Source organism: Dipodomys merriami, unplaced genomic scaffold, assembly GCF_024711535.1.
Source record: "Dipodomys merriami isolate MVZ:Mamm:240054 unplaced genomic scaffold, mDipMer1.0.p SCAF_10, whole genome shotgun sequence".
NCBI classification, from domain to species: domain Eukaryota; kingdom Metazoa; phylum Chordata; class Mammalia; order Rodentia; family Heteromyidae; genus Dipodomys; species Dipodomys merriami.
The window spans coordinates 31,565,032-31,579,551 of record NW_027202271.1 but is presented as its reverse complement, the minus strand read 5'-3'; the positions used below and the strand labels follow the sequence as shown (position 1 = coordinate 31,579,551).

General features: G+C 38.9%; 1 protein-coding gene across 1 annotated transcript in view; it reads right to left on the bottom strand.

The window, feature by feature from the left end:
• Tph2 (tryptophan hydroxylase 2) overlaps window positions 1-14,520 on the bottom strand; it is a 93,506-nt gene that overhangs the window by 36,417 nt on the left and 42,569 nt on the right. Inside the window, exon 8 of the mRNA XM_070036803.1 lies at window positions 2,368-2,494. Within this exon, the coding sequence (XP_069892904.1) occupies window positions 2,368-2,494 (127 nt within the window). The remainder of the gene's footprint in view (window positions 1-2,367; window positions 2,495-14,520) is intronic.

Genomic DNA, 14,520 nt, shown 5'->3' with positions numbered 1-14,520 from the left:
ATAGTAACATGACTCCCAAACCTTCAGATAAAGATGCAGTCAAATCTTGACTTCCACCTCATAACAGTCTCTGAGCCAGAACCACACAGCTAAGCTACTCTCAAATTCCTAACTATAAAACCTGTGGAGGCCAAGCACTGTTAATCGGAGCTACTCAGGTATCTGAGATCTGAGGATCGTGGGTTCAAAGCCAGCCCAGGTAGGAAAGTTCATGACTCTTATCTCCAATTAACCACCAGAAAACCAGAAATGGTGCTGTGGCTCAAGTGGTAGAGCACTCGCAACACACACACACACACACACACACACACACACACACACACACCCCTATGGAGATAGGATTTGAGCCACTAAGCTTTGGAATCTTTCATTTTACAATAACAAATAACCCATACTCATATAAGATGCAAATCCCTACAGGAGAAGTTACAAATTGGAAGTCAGGATCCAGACTTAGGCTACAAATACATTCTCCTCACCTCATAATAGTAGGTATTTTTAATAATCCAAAATTTAATAAGTATCAGATTTCATTTAGAGATGTAGATTGCCATGCTTTCTCACAAATTTGGGAGATCTGCCAATGCAAAGCCATGCACCGCTCCAACAAACATCAATGAAGCTGAGGACCAGCTTCCCACTACACCCAAGGCCATCAAAGTCCCATCTCCTTGTAAATCCCCAGGCTGATACAAATGGTCATTGTTACTTGCATAGTGTTTGTATCACTATTTCTTTTATAGGAAATATCTCAAAGTATCCATGTCTCTATCAAACATAGAAAGTAGAAGAAATACCAAACTGAATGTGAAAGCTAAGAGGAAGCTTATTTCTTGGTGGGAGTAGAAAATATTCCTGAATGTCTAATATACTTTTGGTGAATGCCTGTGCCAAATACTTATAATCAAAAATTCCCTTCTTCTTTTCCAAGTAGCTTTGCTCATTTAGATTGTTCTGGTGAGCTCGCTAAACTTCTTTCTTCTCCAGTCTGTGAAACAATGCTAAGGTAAATTACATGAGTTTCTAAATATGGCCCTTCAAAATGTTAAAGACAGCATCCAACATAATAATATGTTTGTTATTAGAAGACCCTTACTTATACAGTCTGACTGGGCTTAAATTTCTTACTGTTGACTCAAATTGTGTCTGATTACAACCACATCATCTATTCAATGATAACCCCACATAATAATGCTTACTGGGAAATGTGGTATATATACACAATGGAATTCTATGCCTCCATCAGAAAGAATGACATTTCCCCATTTGTTAGGAAATGGAAAGGTTTGGAAAAAATTATATTAAGTGAAGTAAGCCAGGCCCAAAGAAGCATAGGTCCCATGGTTTCCCTTATTTGCAATATCTAGTATAGGTATGAGTCAGTCAAGCGGAAAAGGTCAGATAATGTGATGTTAGGAAAATGAACCCTTAAATATGTATTTTAATGTTTTTGTTTCTTTCATGCATGTGTTTCTAACGCATTTATAAGATTATTTCTTTGTTGCTTTGTATGTCCCTCCCCCACAGTGTAACCCCCGCTTTCACTATATTTGATGTCAGTATAACATGTGGAGGAGATGGGGACAAACAAGTCGTTTAAGGATTCAGGTGGACTTGTTGCAACAATGAGAAGTACAAAATGTCATGTCAAAACCAGCTTTACAATGTCGGTGTGTGGGGGGGGAGGGGGGTATAATTGGGTGGGGGGAGGGGGGTAAAATTGGGTGGGGGGAGGGGGGAGGCGGGGAAGGGAAGTGAAGGGTAAACAAAGGAGGAGGCTGCAATGCTTGGTAAGAAATGTATGCATTATCCTGCCCATGTAATTGTAGCCCCCCTGTACAGTATGTTCTCAAATAAAATAAAATACAATTTAAAAAAAAATAATGCTTACTGGGTTATAAATAGATATACATATGTACACACACATATATATATATATACATTCACACATATCTTTTACTACTACTACTATATCTATGGGACTGAGAAAACTTCAGCACATATGAAACATATAATTTATCACAAACTTTCATAAATAAAGTTTTATTTGGACCCAGTCCCGTTCATTCATTCATGTACTGTCTATGACTGCCTTTGTACCATAGTGGTTGAGCCGAGTGGTTGTGACAAAGACATCATGACTTATAAACTAAATTTTGTAACTTTTGTAACCCCTTAATAAAATACAAACATTTGGTGGTGACCAATGAACTTAACATTTACTGGGCTTCTGTAGAACACAACATGGGAAAGGTAAAGCCCTTCTCTCTCCAGAACATTTGTCTATAATTCATAGCTAATGACTTTGAAGCATTCTTTACCTTACACGTAGACCAGAACAGTTTCCTAAGTTGAAAATTGACTCACTGTGGCTAGTTTCTGAACATCTTCATCTGATGCTCCCAGAGAAGCCAAGCCTATTTCTTGTGAAAATTGAGCAAACTTAGGATCCGCAAGTAGTGGAACGTGTCCCAAGAGTTCATGGCATGTGTCTCTGACAAGAGAAAATATCACAAAACACGTTATATAAGAGCCTTTAAACCACCACTAGTAGAACAAGACTTGCATTTCTAAACATAATTTTGTTGCTATAACTAATGTGCTCATCATCCTTTAACACCTCCAAAAAATCCAGCTGCATGTTGTGATGTCAACTTTAAGTTGTGGTTTTAGGTTTTAGAGTTTGGGTTGGTAGGATGGTTGGTTGGATGGTTGTTGTCAGTTGACATTATGTAGCCCTGGTCAGCCTCAAACTTGCAATCCTCCTTCCTCAGCCTTCCAGATTCTGGGATTACAGGTCTGCTCCAGTATGCTCAGCCGTCAGCACTTCTCTTTAAACACCCAGAACAATATGGGTATAATTCCTAACATCTTGTAGTTGTTATCAAGATGGCCTTGTTATGTAATCCAGCCTGGCTTCAAAGTTTCAAATTCTCAATCTTCCTGCTTCAGTCTCCTACTAAACTGTTGAATTGTAGGTATGAGCCCACACCACAATTAAGCTACTATTATTTTCAAGTGTTTTCTATAGGCTAGGTACATGGTGTTTTATGATAGATAGATGATAGGTAGATAGATAGATAGATAGATAGGTAGATAGATAGATAGATAGATAGATAGATAGATAGATAGATAGATAGATAGATAGATAGATAGATAGATAGATAGATAGATAGATAGAATCTTTTAATCATTATGACAGCCTTAAAAATTCAGGTTATTTATTAATATGAGATCAAAATGGGCATTGGTCCAAGACTGGTGCATTGCTTATTTCTGTAAATATAGTTTTCTTGGAACATCATTATGCCCATTTGATTCTATAAGGCCTGAAGACACTGCAGAATTGAGGAACTGAGACCCTAGCACCTGCAGATTTGAAAATACCTACTTGAAAGCCTTTTACAGAAAATATTTGCTGCTTCCAGCTCTAAGTAGCATTACATTAAACTCAACATAGGCCTGAGGATGTATCTGATCTTGAGTCTTTATGTAATGAACTGCAACCTGACATGTAACTGGAAGTCTAATTTAGAAGTATACTCTTGTAACAAATTGCTGAGTCTTAGTCAATCACTGCAGCTGAGTTTCAAACACAGGTGGCTAGCTGATTCAAATAAAGTTTTTAAACTGTCTCTATATACGTCACTGCATCTTGTGCCCATAAATGTTATCTGAACACATGGTAGTTCCAGATTCCTTAACTTGATGTCATTCTTACATGTCCTGTCCAATTCTGGAACTTAAAAAAAATTTCAGTTAACATTTTAAAGCAATTTATTGTAATTTTGTCTTTGACCACCATGATGAAATCCAAAGTAGGATTTAGCTTGTCATGATGTTTTTAAGCATTTGTTCTAAATCCTTAAATCATGCTGTATTGGGCTTTGGAAAGCACTGGGAAAGAGCAGAGGATCATTTTGTCATCATTAAAGTGGCTTTTCCCTGGAAGGTATATCTGCTTTAACATGAGCAACTCCTTGGAGAGTTCACTTGAAAGAATCTCTAGTCTTTGGCTCTGGAAGCCCAACCAGGTACTATAAAAGCTTGGAACCTCTCTTGTTTGCTGGCCTTCATTTTTGGAGCTGGGTAAGTGGGCAAAGCATGGGTATGTGTCACAACAAAATGAATCATTGCTGCAAATTATTGTTCCCTGCTACCAACCTATATTGGGATGACTTCACTTCTGTCTCTCTCAGCATGATGAATCATTTTATTAACATGACAAAAACATACTAATTAGCCAGATAGAAATAGATAGATGTTTCTGATTTCACCTGTGATGCTCTAAAGTGCATCACTTCAGATAGGAAGTAAGTATGGTGGTGAGATGCACAGAATTGATCAATACTCACATAAAATAGATGATATAACTCAGTTTGTTTCCACAATTCACATTACATTCCCAACCTGGGCCAACCACTTCATAGACCCACAAGGTTGAATGCACAGTTAGGTAAAAAATAAAATGTGAAAGAAACTCCAAGTTCATCCTCTGACAACTATATGTGAATAGTCTCTTCCTTTACACAGAAACTGAACTTGGAGAAAAAATTATATAATTGGTTATTCTCTAAGTACATTGAGAGACAGAGAGAGAGAGGGAGGGTGGGAGAGAAGCAAATTCACTGGGATCAGAAACTTAAGGAGCATTTAAGTGTTAGCAAAAAAGGACATAGCAAGCATGGATTGGGAGAAGACCTTCACTAGCCATACAATGGACAAGGGTCTCATATCTAAAATATACTTAGGACTCAAAAACTTAAATCCCCCAACAACAAATCCTCAAAGATACAACTGCCCGATTAATAAATGGGCTAAAGACTTAAACAGAGACTTCTCTGAAGAGGAAATAAGAATGGCCAATAGACACATGAAGAAATGCTCAACTTCTTTAGCTATAAAAGAAATTCAAATCAAAACAACATTGAAATTCCACCTCACCCCAAGTTAGAATGGCTAGAATCAAGAAATCTAATAACAACAGATGCTGGAGGGGATGTGGCCAAAAGGGAACCCTACTGCATTGTCGGTGGGAATGTAAACTTGTTCAACCACTTTGGAAAGCATTATGGAGGTTCCTCAAAAGACTAAACATGGAGCTCCCCCTATGACCCAGCAATCCCACTTTTGGGCATTTACCTAAATGATCACAAACAAGGCCATACTAAAGATACAAGCACAACTATGCTTATTGCAGCATTATTCACCATAGCTAAGATACGGAACCAACCCAGATGCCCCTCAGTAGATGAATGGATCAAGAAAATGTGGTATATATACACAATGGAATTCTATGCCTCCATCAGAAAGAATGACACTGCCCCATTTGTTAGGAAATGGAAAGTCTTGGAAAAAATTATATGAAGTGAAGTAAGCCAGACTCAAAGAAACATAGGTCCCATGGTTTCCCTTAACTGCAATAACTAGTATATGTCTAGGACAAGCAGAAGAGGTCAAAAGCTATGAACATATGACCATATAACCTGATGTTAAGTGAACTGAGCCCCAAGATAGGCACACAAGAGATTTTATCTTTGTTCCTGTTCTTTTTAATGTACTTATAATGTAGTATGTGATTTTTTTTGTTTCTTTGTAAGTTCTTCCCCCATGGTATAACCCTATTGTATCTAATTCTGGTGTCCTGCACCTTGTATATACATTTTTCTAATTTGGGGAGGGAAATAACAAAATGCTGAAATAAGGATATAGGATGAGCCATTGTAACAATGAGATGTACAAGACAGTATGTTGAAAACAAACTTTACAACTCTGCAAGGAGGGGTGGAAAGAAAGGAAGTAGTTGGAGAGGTGAGGAGGAAAGGGATGGTAGGGGGAAAAATGAGGGTGTAACAATGCTGGATAGGAAATGGACTCATTACCTTGCTCATATAACTGTAACCCCTCTGTACAGTATCTTTACAATAAAAAATATATATTAAAAAAGTGTTAGCCAAGTCCTTTTTTTTTTTTTTTGGTCCGGTCATGGGGCCTGAACTCTGGGCCTGGGTGCTGTCCCTCAGCTCTTCAGCTCAAGGCTAGCGCTCTACCACTTGAGCCACAGCGCCACTTCCGGCTTTTTTTTCTTATGTGGTGCTGAGGAATCGAACCCAGGGCCTCAGGCATGCAAGGCAAGCGCTCTACCACTGAGCCACCTTCCCAGCCCCTCCTTTTTTTTTTTTTTACAAACCCTCCTTTATTGAGAGGGAGGCTGAAAAACTGTAATAACTAAATACATGGGGAGTCCCCTGGAATCCCCCCACCGGCTGTGGTGGGGAGGGCAGGGAATGCCAGGAGCTTCCTGAAGAGCCCTAGATGGGGAAGAGGTGAGGCATCTCGGCCCAGGCACACAGGACTCAGGGTCAGGAAGCAGGAGACGGGTAGAACCCTCTGAAGAAGGGGGTAGGGCCCCCCAAAAAGGCACAAGGGCAGGGCAAGTTTGGCAGCGTGGTTAGTGTCAGTGGTCAACGAAGGACATACTGACTTCTCTGTACTAGGTAAGTAGTAAATATTTTCATACCACATTAGTCATTTAACCATGTGAAATATATTTTATTACACATGTTTAAGGAGAAACTGAAATTCATCCATTTCAAGGATTTGAAATCAAATCCTTCTGGTTCAAAAATAAATGCGTCCTGCTCTCATTTTAATGTGTAAATACAGCATAAATGAGAAGGGGCCAAGGCTTAGGCTATAGGGGAAGAATCTAACCAAGTCAGTGAACACAAGTAAATACATCATCAGTGTTTCCTAAGTCTCTTTCTGAGAACTTAGTTCTCAGAAAGTGTTCCCTTCACATCACTTGAGAAGCCTTTTAAAAATACCAAATGGCTAGGTTCCACTTAAGACCTATTCAATCAGTCTCCCTGAGATAGATCTCAGTGTCTTTTTTTAAAGATCCCCAGGGGAAAATAAGACATAGGCAGAATTGAAATTCACTTCTACAACTGATGACAGTGGTAAGGGAGCTATCCTAGAAGGCTTTCAGCAATGGGTGCTTAAAACTACAGGTTGACCCATTGTAACAATGCAATGTACAAGACACTATGTTGAAAACGAACTTTACAACTTGGCATGGGGGAGGTAGGGAGGGAAGGGATGCTAGGGGAAAAACAAAGGAGGAGGTACCAATGCTCAATAGGAAATGTACTCATTACCTTACTCATGTTCTGTAACCCCTCTGTCCAGTAACTTTACAATAAAAAATACATTAAAAAAAAGAAAATGTAAAAAAAAAAAAAGAAAAAAGAAATCTCAAAAAAACTAAAACTGAATGTGCTTGTATAATTCTGAACTGCCTATTTAATTCCACCAAAATTGTATCATATGATACTGAATAATAATGAAAAGTGATGACTGAACAGTAAACAGAAAACTAATTACTCTTCAACATGCATATAATTCAATTACAAAGGTCATGCTTTTATATTGGGAGTGGATCCTATAAGCTCACTCTTGGACTCAATTTTTTAGGTCATGTGGCTTACACTAATGTCTGGCTCACCATGGGAAAATCTCAATACAGTCCTCTTAGACCTTAATGTAAATTCTAAAGCACCCTTACTAATCCTGGAAGAAATATATGGCAGTAATTAATTCCAAAGAGTCCAGATAGCCAACTCGAGGAAAACACTAAAACTGGTATTAACTCATAATATAAATAAACAAGATGGACAGAAACAAAAAGAACAATTAGTGAATGGTTAGTATGGGCCAGTAAGAGAGCTAAGCAGGTCATGGCAAAAGAAAAAGTAGCTTCATGGTACAATCCTGACTTGGCTTGTGAACTTGCTGAACACTTTTAAAAGCCTGATTGCAGAAAGACAATCTGCTATTTACATAGGTGCTAATGGAATTTGAAGATTATTGGTAAGTGGTAAAGTAATCATTGCCAGCTTCAAGAAAAATAAGAATACTAGAGGTCCAATCTTCATAGTAGAAAAGGAGCTATCCCCTAGATTTTTAAAGGAAGGTGTCGTTAACAGAAATCCAAAACACACTTACCAACTTAAGGGACTTTAAAAAGTAATACAAGTATGCAGAAGACAAAAGAAATTATGAATTTGGAAGAAAAAAATAATACAATATAATAGATTAAGATATTGCTTCATTATAAATGAAAGCCTAAAGCAAACTGTCTAACAGGATTATTAATGGAAAATTAAAGATGCCGTTTGCTCTGTTGTAAGTAGAAATGATTGTACTGCATTTCACTAGTTTGCATACTTCTCTCAGCTCCATCTCTATGCAGAGACTATGAGATTCCCAAACAAGTTGGATACAATGTATAGAGTAACCTCAACATCTCATGGTACCAAAAGTCTAAATTCCTGTTTTTCAAGACCAGAAATGAGATTATGATCATGCCTTTGGTGGAACATTCTCATTTTCATCCCACAGTCTGACTAAAGTAGACTGTGGACCAAAAAACTGAAGTGCCTGAAAACACTTTAACCCAGGAACAGAGAAGGACTTTCAACATTCCTAGTAAAAAAATAGTTCATGATTGGTAACTCACGCCTATAATCCTAAAATAACCTTAGGATCCTGAGATTTGAGGACTGATATTTCAAGCCAGCCCAGGCAGTCAAACCTGAGAGACTCTTATCTCCACTTGATCAGCAAAAGACAGAAAGTAGAGGTATGACTCAAGTGGTGTAACACCATCCTTGAGCGAATAAGCCAAGGGAGAGCACAAGGCCCTGAGTTCCAAAAAATTATTAAATTTTAAAGGTATATTGCCTTTGGTTTCCTTCAAAAGTGAAGAACTTAGAAGGTAGACTTCACAACCACTTTTTGGTTAGTGGAGGTAAGAGAAGTTCTAGGCTATGAAGAATCTGAGGAAGAAGAGCGTTTATAAAGAAATCATGCCATTGCACCCTATTTTACAAAATGTAGCTGCCACTGCTGCAACATCCTACCTGCAAAGAGCCCTAAGTCTCTTGGTTGTGTCATCCACAACTAGACCCCCCAAGTATCTAATTATGAACAGTTTTCCAATGTGGGTCTACAACTAGTGCCCTATCACTCCAGATCTCTCTGAAAAGATGCCATTATTTGGCAATAATTGTAGCTGTCAGTACATGCTGTCTCCCATCTCTACTCTGGCAAACTTTGCTCTTTTTCACTCCCATCCCTTTGATGCATTTTCACCTGAATAAGGCTCTTCAGAGTCCTTTACACAAAAGCACTCTGCTCACTGGAAATGTAGGACCTTTCAAAACTGTTAACACTGTAAAACATCATGTCTCTTTAAAAAAAAAAAAAAAAAAAACTAGGGCTGATATCAGACACTAGACTTTTGCTTCTGTAAATTGGAATCTTCTCTGATAAGCTCTGTTAGGGGGATTCTAAAGCCTGAGAGATAGGCCCACAAAGGAGCCTGGGCAGAATGTCTCCAAGGAATTCTTAAATCATTCTAAGAATGTTGAGATCATTTTGCTGCAGGGAAATAAGGGTCCTGGTTGTTAAGTTCAAATTCAAAATGTGTCTGGCATTTTTCTCTTCTTATCAGTTTTCAAAGCTGACTCCTTGCGCTTGGTGTTGAACAACTCCTTTTTTATTTTCCTGTAAATTAAAGCCTTTAAGAGGCAGTGAGTGAGCAACCGATGTTGGCTTCCTATCCCAAGTTAGCACATCTGTCTTTTCAAACATGTTTCTATAGGTTTTGTTTGTTCCACATGACAGAAGCCAACACTTCAGCTAAAAGAAAAAAGAAGGATCAGAGGGAGGGGCGGAGAGGCTGCACTTATGAAAGAAAGCAAGAAAGTGAACTGGGAGCCAAGATAAGAGTATTTCTTCAGCTTTCACTCCGCATTTGGTGGGAAAATGCTAGGAATCGGTGAAATGCCAGGATGCTGTAGTGGGCGGGTGATGTACTTTGTTTTCACTCAGATGATAACAGGATTTAGTTTGGCATCAAGGCAACTTTTTCCATCAGTGATTGCTATGGAGTCAAATACATGGTTGCTTTAGACTTAAAATAGCATACTGTAAAATCTGGCCCAGATATGATTGTTGGCCAGATTTATGATCACTCCTTATCACAGCACAAATAAATACAAACACAGTTGTCTTTTACAAAATGAAACACTTGCAGCTGCTCTGGAGGAAACTTTTACTCCCCCCACTCCACTCCGCCCCACTCGGAATTATAACCCATGTTACCCTTTCCTACAGTTCTTTTGAAAGTGGCAGGTAATATAGCTACTTCTCTTAAAATGCAATTGCATAAACATTCATCATGTGCCTAGGACTGTATTAGGAACCAAGGAATAAAAGTAAAGAAAGATTTCACAGTAACATCAAAATCACCTGGTGGTACCATAAAAGGACACACACAAAGTATTAACTTCCCTGATCCAGTGAAATAAATAGTTTCTGGTTTTTACAAGGACAAAAATGACTTGCAATAGAAATCCTCTTGGTATGTCACTATTCCCATACCATTTCTAAAATATTGCCTGTCTCTTGAAAAAAAATTTAGAGAGATTAAGCTTTTCTGCCTCAATCCCACTAAAATTAAGGCAGTCATAAAATACGATTGTTAAAATCATCCATTGGAGGACTAGGAGTGGACCTTACTGGTAGAGCAGGACCCTAAATTCAGGTCCAGTTCTGGTTCAGCACCACACAAATAATAGATGATAGATTAGATAGATAGATAGATAGATAGATAGATAGATAGATAGATAGATAGATAGATACATACATACATACATACATACATACATACATACATACATACATACATACATACATACATACATACATAGACAGACAGACAGACAGACAGACAGACAGACAGACAGACAGATTTTCACAAGCATGTATTACAGAGTCTGGCCTAAGTCTATTCCCCTTCCTGTGCAAGCAAATGACTTCAGAGCAGCACTATCCAACAAGACTTTCTGCCAAGCTGAAACTGTCTGTGCTGTCCAATGTAATATTCACAGGGCACATGTGTCTCCAGGAAAAAAACAAACAAACTTGAAATGTGGCTAATGCCAATGAAGATTTGAATTAGTATGTCATCTAATTTTGCTAAGTAAACATAGATAACTACATCTTACCATACCAAAAGCACAGATGTAACATTTTCCTATCTGTAAGATGAAAATTACAAAGGTCCTACATCTTAATGCTCTTAATGAGCTAAGAAAATAATATATTGAAAGTGTAAGTTATCATAAGTATTCACATAATGTTTAATTGTGATTTTTCCCCTTACAGTACAGATTTGATCACTTAAGCTGTAAACTGCCAAGCTCCAGTGCTCATGCCTATAATCCCAGCTACTCAGGAGGCTGAGATCTGAGGATCAGGATCACAGTTCAAAGCCAGCACAGTCCATAAGACTCATCTCCAATTAACCACCATAAAGCTGGAAGTGATACTGTGGCTCAAGCGGTAGAGTGCTCACCTTGAGTTGAAGGGGCAGCCCAGGCCCAGAGTTGAAGCCCCACAACCAACAACAACAACAACAACAAAAAGCTGTAAGCTGAGCCAAGTGCAGTGCACATACCTATACTCTCAACAGTTGAGAGGCTAAAGCTGAAGGATCTCAGGTTTGAAGCCAGCCTAGGCTAGATAGTGAGACTGACATTCGAAAATATCTTTTACAGCTGTAAACCCAGAACAGAAGCCACAATACATGTTCTTTGGGTTTTCAGTGCTTAGGAAAGCTTGGTACCTGAGAAATGTCCAGTGACTGCCTTTTGAACTCCACTGTGTAGAGCAGGTGTGGAGAGGCTCCATTGCTCCAAATAGAAATGAATCCAAGTGAAGAACTCAAGTGCTTTTCTTAATTTCCAGTGCAACATAGGGGCTCTGGACCAAATCATGATTTTGCTATTTTCTAGTTGTGTGACCTTAGGGAAATTATCTGACGTCTTTGAACCTTGCAATTGCCATCTGTAAAATGGTGACAGTCCTATAAACCTCACAGAGATGAGTTGGAAGGAGGCCAGCAGCATGAGCATGTGGGGATAGCAGGCCCTTCCCCTTTCTCTCTGGTGCCAGCATCTGCCACTGGCCTGTCTGAGGACAGGACATCATTCTCCAAACAGCAGTGAAGAGACACGGAGGGTGATTACCTCGCTTTCTTGCCTAGAATTCAATCATTTTGAATTTCTTCTTCTGAACTTGCAATTTTAAAATGCAAATATTCTTGAAAAATTGCTCCCTGGTCATCTCACTCTTCCACACCTGAAGCTACATAATGAACTTCTCCCTGACTACAGAAGGCTGAAGGAAGATGAATTTTCATTCAGGTGCCAGTGCTTACAAGTGCTAATTTTGGATTATAGCTACCACATTAGAAAGACAATGTTGGTGTGGGGATAGGGGACACAGGAGGAATCCTGCTTTGAATCAACTTTTTTTAAAGTGAAAAAAGAAAAGCAACTGAGGCTTTATCACAAGTCACTACACATAACCTCAAAGAGCCGAAAGTTCTAGCAGGCACTCTGGCACAGGTTTAGTTTCACCATACATAGGTTTTCATAATGTATAGGATTTTTTAAATAGAAGGTGTATTTTAGAGTGCTCCAAGCTCTTGAGACAAAAGACTCTGTAAAATGTTTTAGGTGTTGTTTTGCTTTTAGCTACTTCACAAAACAAGACAAAATACTACAATTGAAAACTTGGGACTCCATTGCCTGCTAACCAAGGATGTGTTGGAATATGAAGGCACAACAGAGCCTTCATGTGAATTGAAGGGGTGCATAAGTAGAATGGACCTATTTGGTCATTTTTAACAAGTTTTTCTCTCTCTAGAGATGAAAGCGTTATTTCATCCTCCTTCATACATGTAGGTTAAAAGTCCCGCTGATGTCCTACTGAGAGCTGACAATAGAGGCTAGATTTGAGCTTACAGTCCCAGGTCCTTCTGCCTGGAGGACTTGCACAGCCATCCCCTACATGCATCACTGTGTAGTGTAGCAGAGTTGTCCCTTTCTCTTCCTGGGCTAATAAGAGAGCCTTCTTCTTGATAAAAGGGCAGAGCTGCTACCGCCCCATGATGATCAAAGGAGAGCGTCAACTTCTAACAGCCTGGTGGTTGGGCCAATGACTGGATAGGACCACACTGAAGTAGCTAAAAAGTGTCACTTCCAAAACTCATCCAAACTTTGTAATTTTCCAAAAAATCAAGAGCTATTCAACTTCAGCATCCATGTAAGTTCACAGTTCTTATGTTGACTCTAACCACTTAACATAAAGTACTTGTTATACCCAAAGATGTCAACATGACTCCCAGCTTCAAACACTGGTTCCCCTACTTACCAGCTGTGTTACTGTAGGCACATAATTCAGTTTTTCCATGCTTCATTTTCCTCATCCATAAGCTCAGAGTAATAATAGTAATGACTCAAAGCTAGGATGCATACAAATCTTAAAACAGTATTTGACATAGTAATAGCAAAAATGCAGTATATATAGCTGACATATTGTGCCATGTATCATTGGCATATACATGTTTGCATTAATGGTAAAGTGATGTTAATGTTTCTATTGTGATGGTTGTTGTTGAAATTACTTATGTTGGATAATATTTTCACATCTTAGAGCTCTACAATCACTGTAAAGCACTGTATAATCACGATCCTCAGATCTCAGCCTCCTGAGTAGCCAGTATTAGAGGCATGAAGATAATAACTTTTTAAAAAGCAGGAAATGGAGGTCAGAAGGGAATGGCTTCCTGAGAAAGGCTCTTTAAGTCCCTGGTAATACTCTGCTCAGAAAGCCTGAACAGCAAAGAGAGATAATAGTACCATGGGGGAAGCCCTTGTCTGGGCAGGCTTGATACCAAGTTTGTTTGTTCTATGGAAAAGATCAAATTAAAGCTAAACAGCACTTGGAGGGGGGAAGGGCAAGGAGAGGGTCTTGTGTAATTCTAGAAACCTTGAGATTATCTTCCCAGCTCTGCAGTGACACTGTGCTCAGGTTAGACTTCAGAAGCCTACTGAGAGAGAGAGAGAGACAGAGACAGAGACAGAGACAGAGACAGACAGAGACAGAGACAGAGACAGAGAGACAGAGAGACAGACAGAGACAGAGACAGAGAGAGCACAAAGGAGAAAGGAAAAGGAAAGAGAAAGGAGAAAGGCTCATGATGTCCTGGTTGTCAGACCCAGAATCCACTCAGATTAAAACAAGAAGAAAAGAAAAAGTTAGGTTGTACTTTTCCTCTTGTTAAAGACCTATCTGTTCAATCAGACCGGAGCAGCAACCTTTCTTATAAATGTGAAAGCCTGTGCCTTTACCTGATGGCATTACTACTTAACAAATGAGGATTGATGTCTGAGCCACAAGAAAAGGAAATAAATGACATTGCTGCCAGTTTTAGGGAGGGTTCTGTTCTAATAAGCCAGGGCTAAGCATAAAATTCATTCACTTTACTTAGAAGTAGATGAAAGAATATGGTCAGAAATAATTCACTTTTATTTTTCTTGTAAAATTGAAACATGGTGGCAATTATAAGGAAAAAAATCACCTGACTGCAAAGCCTTTTTAAAA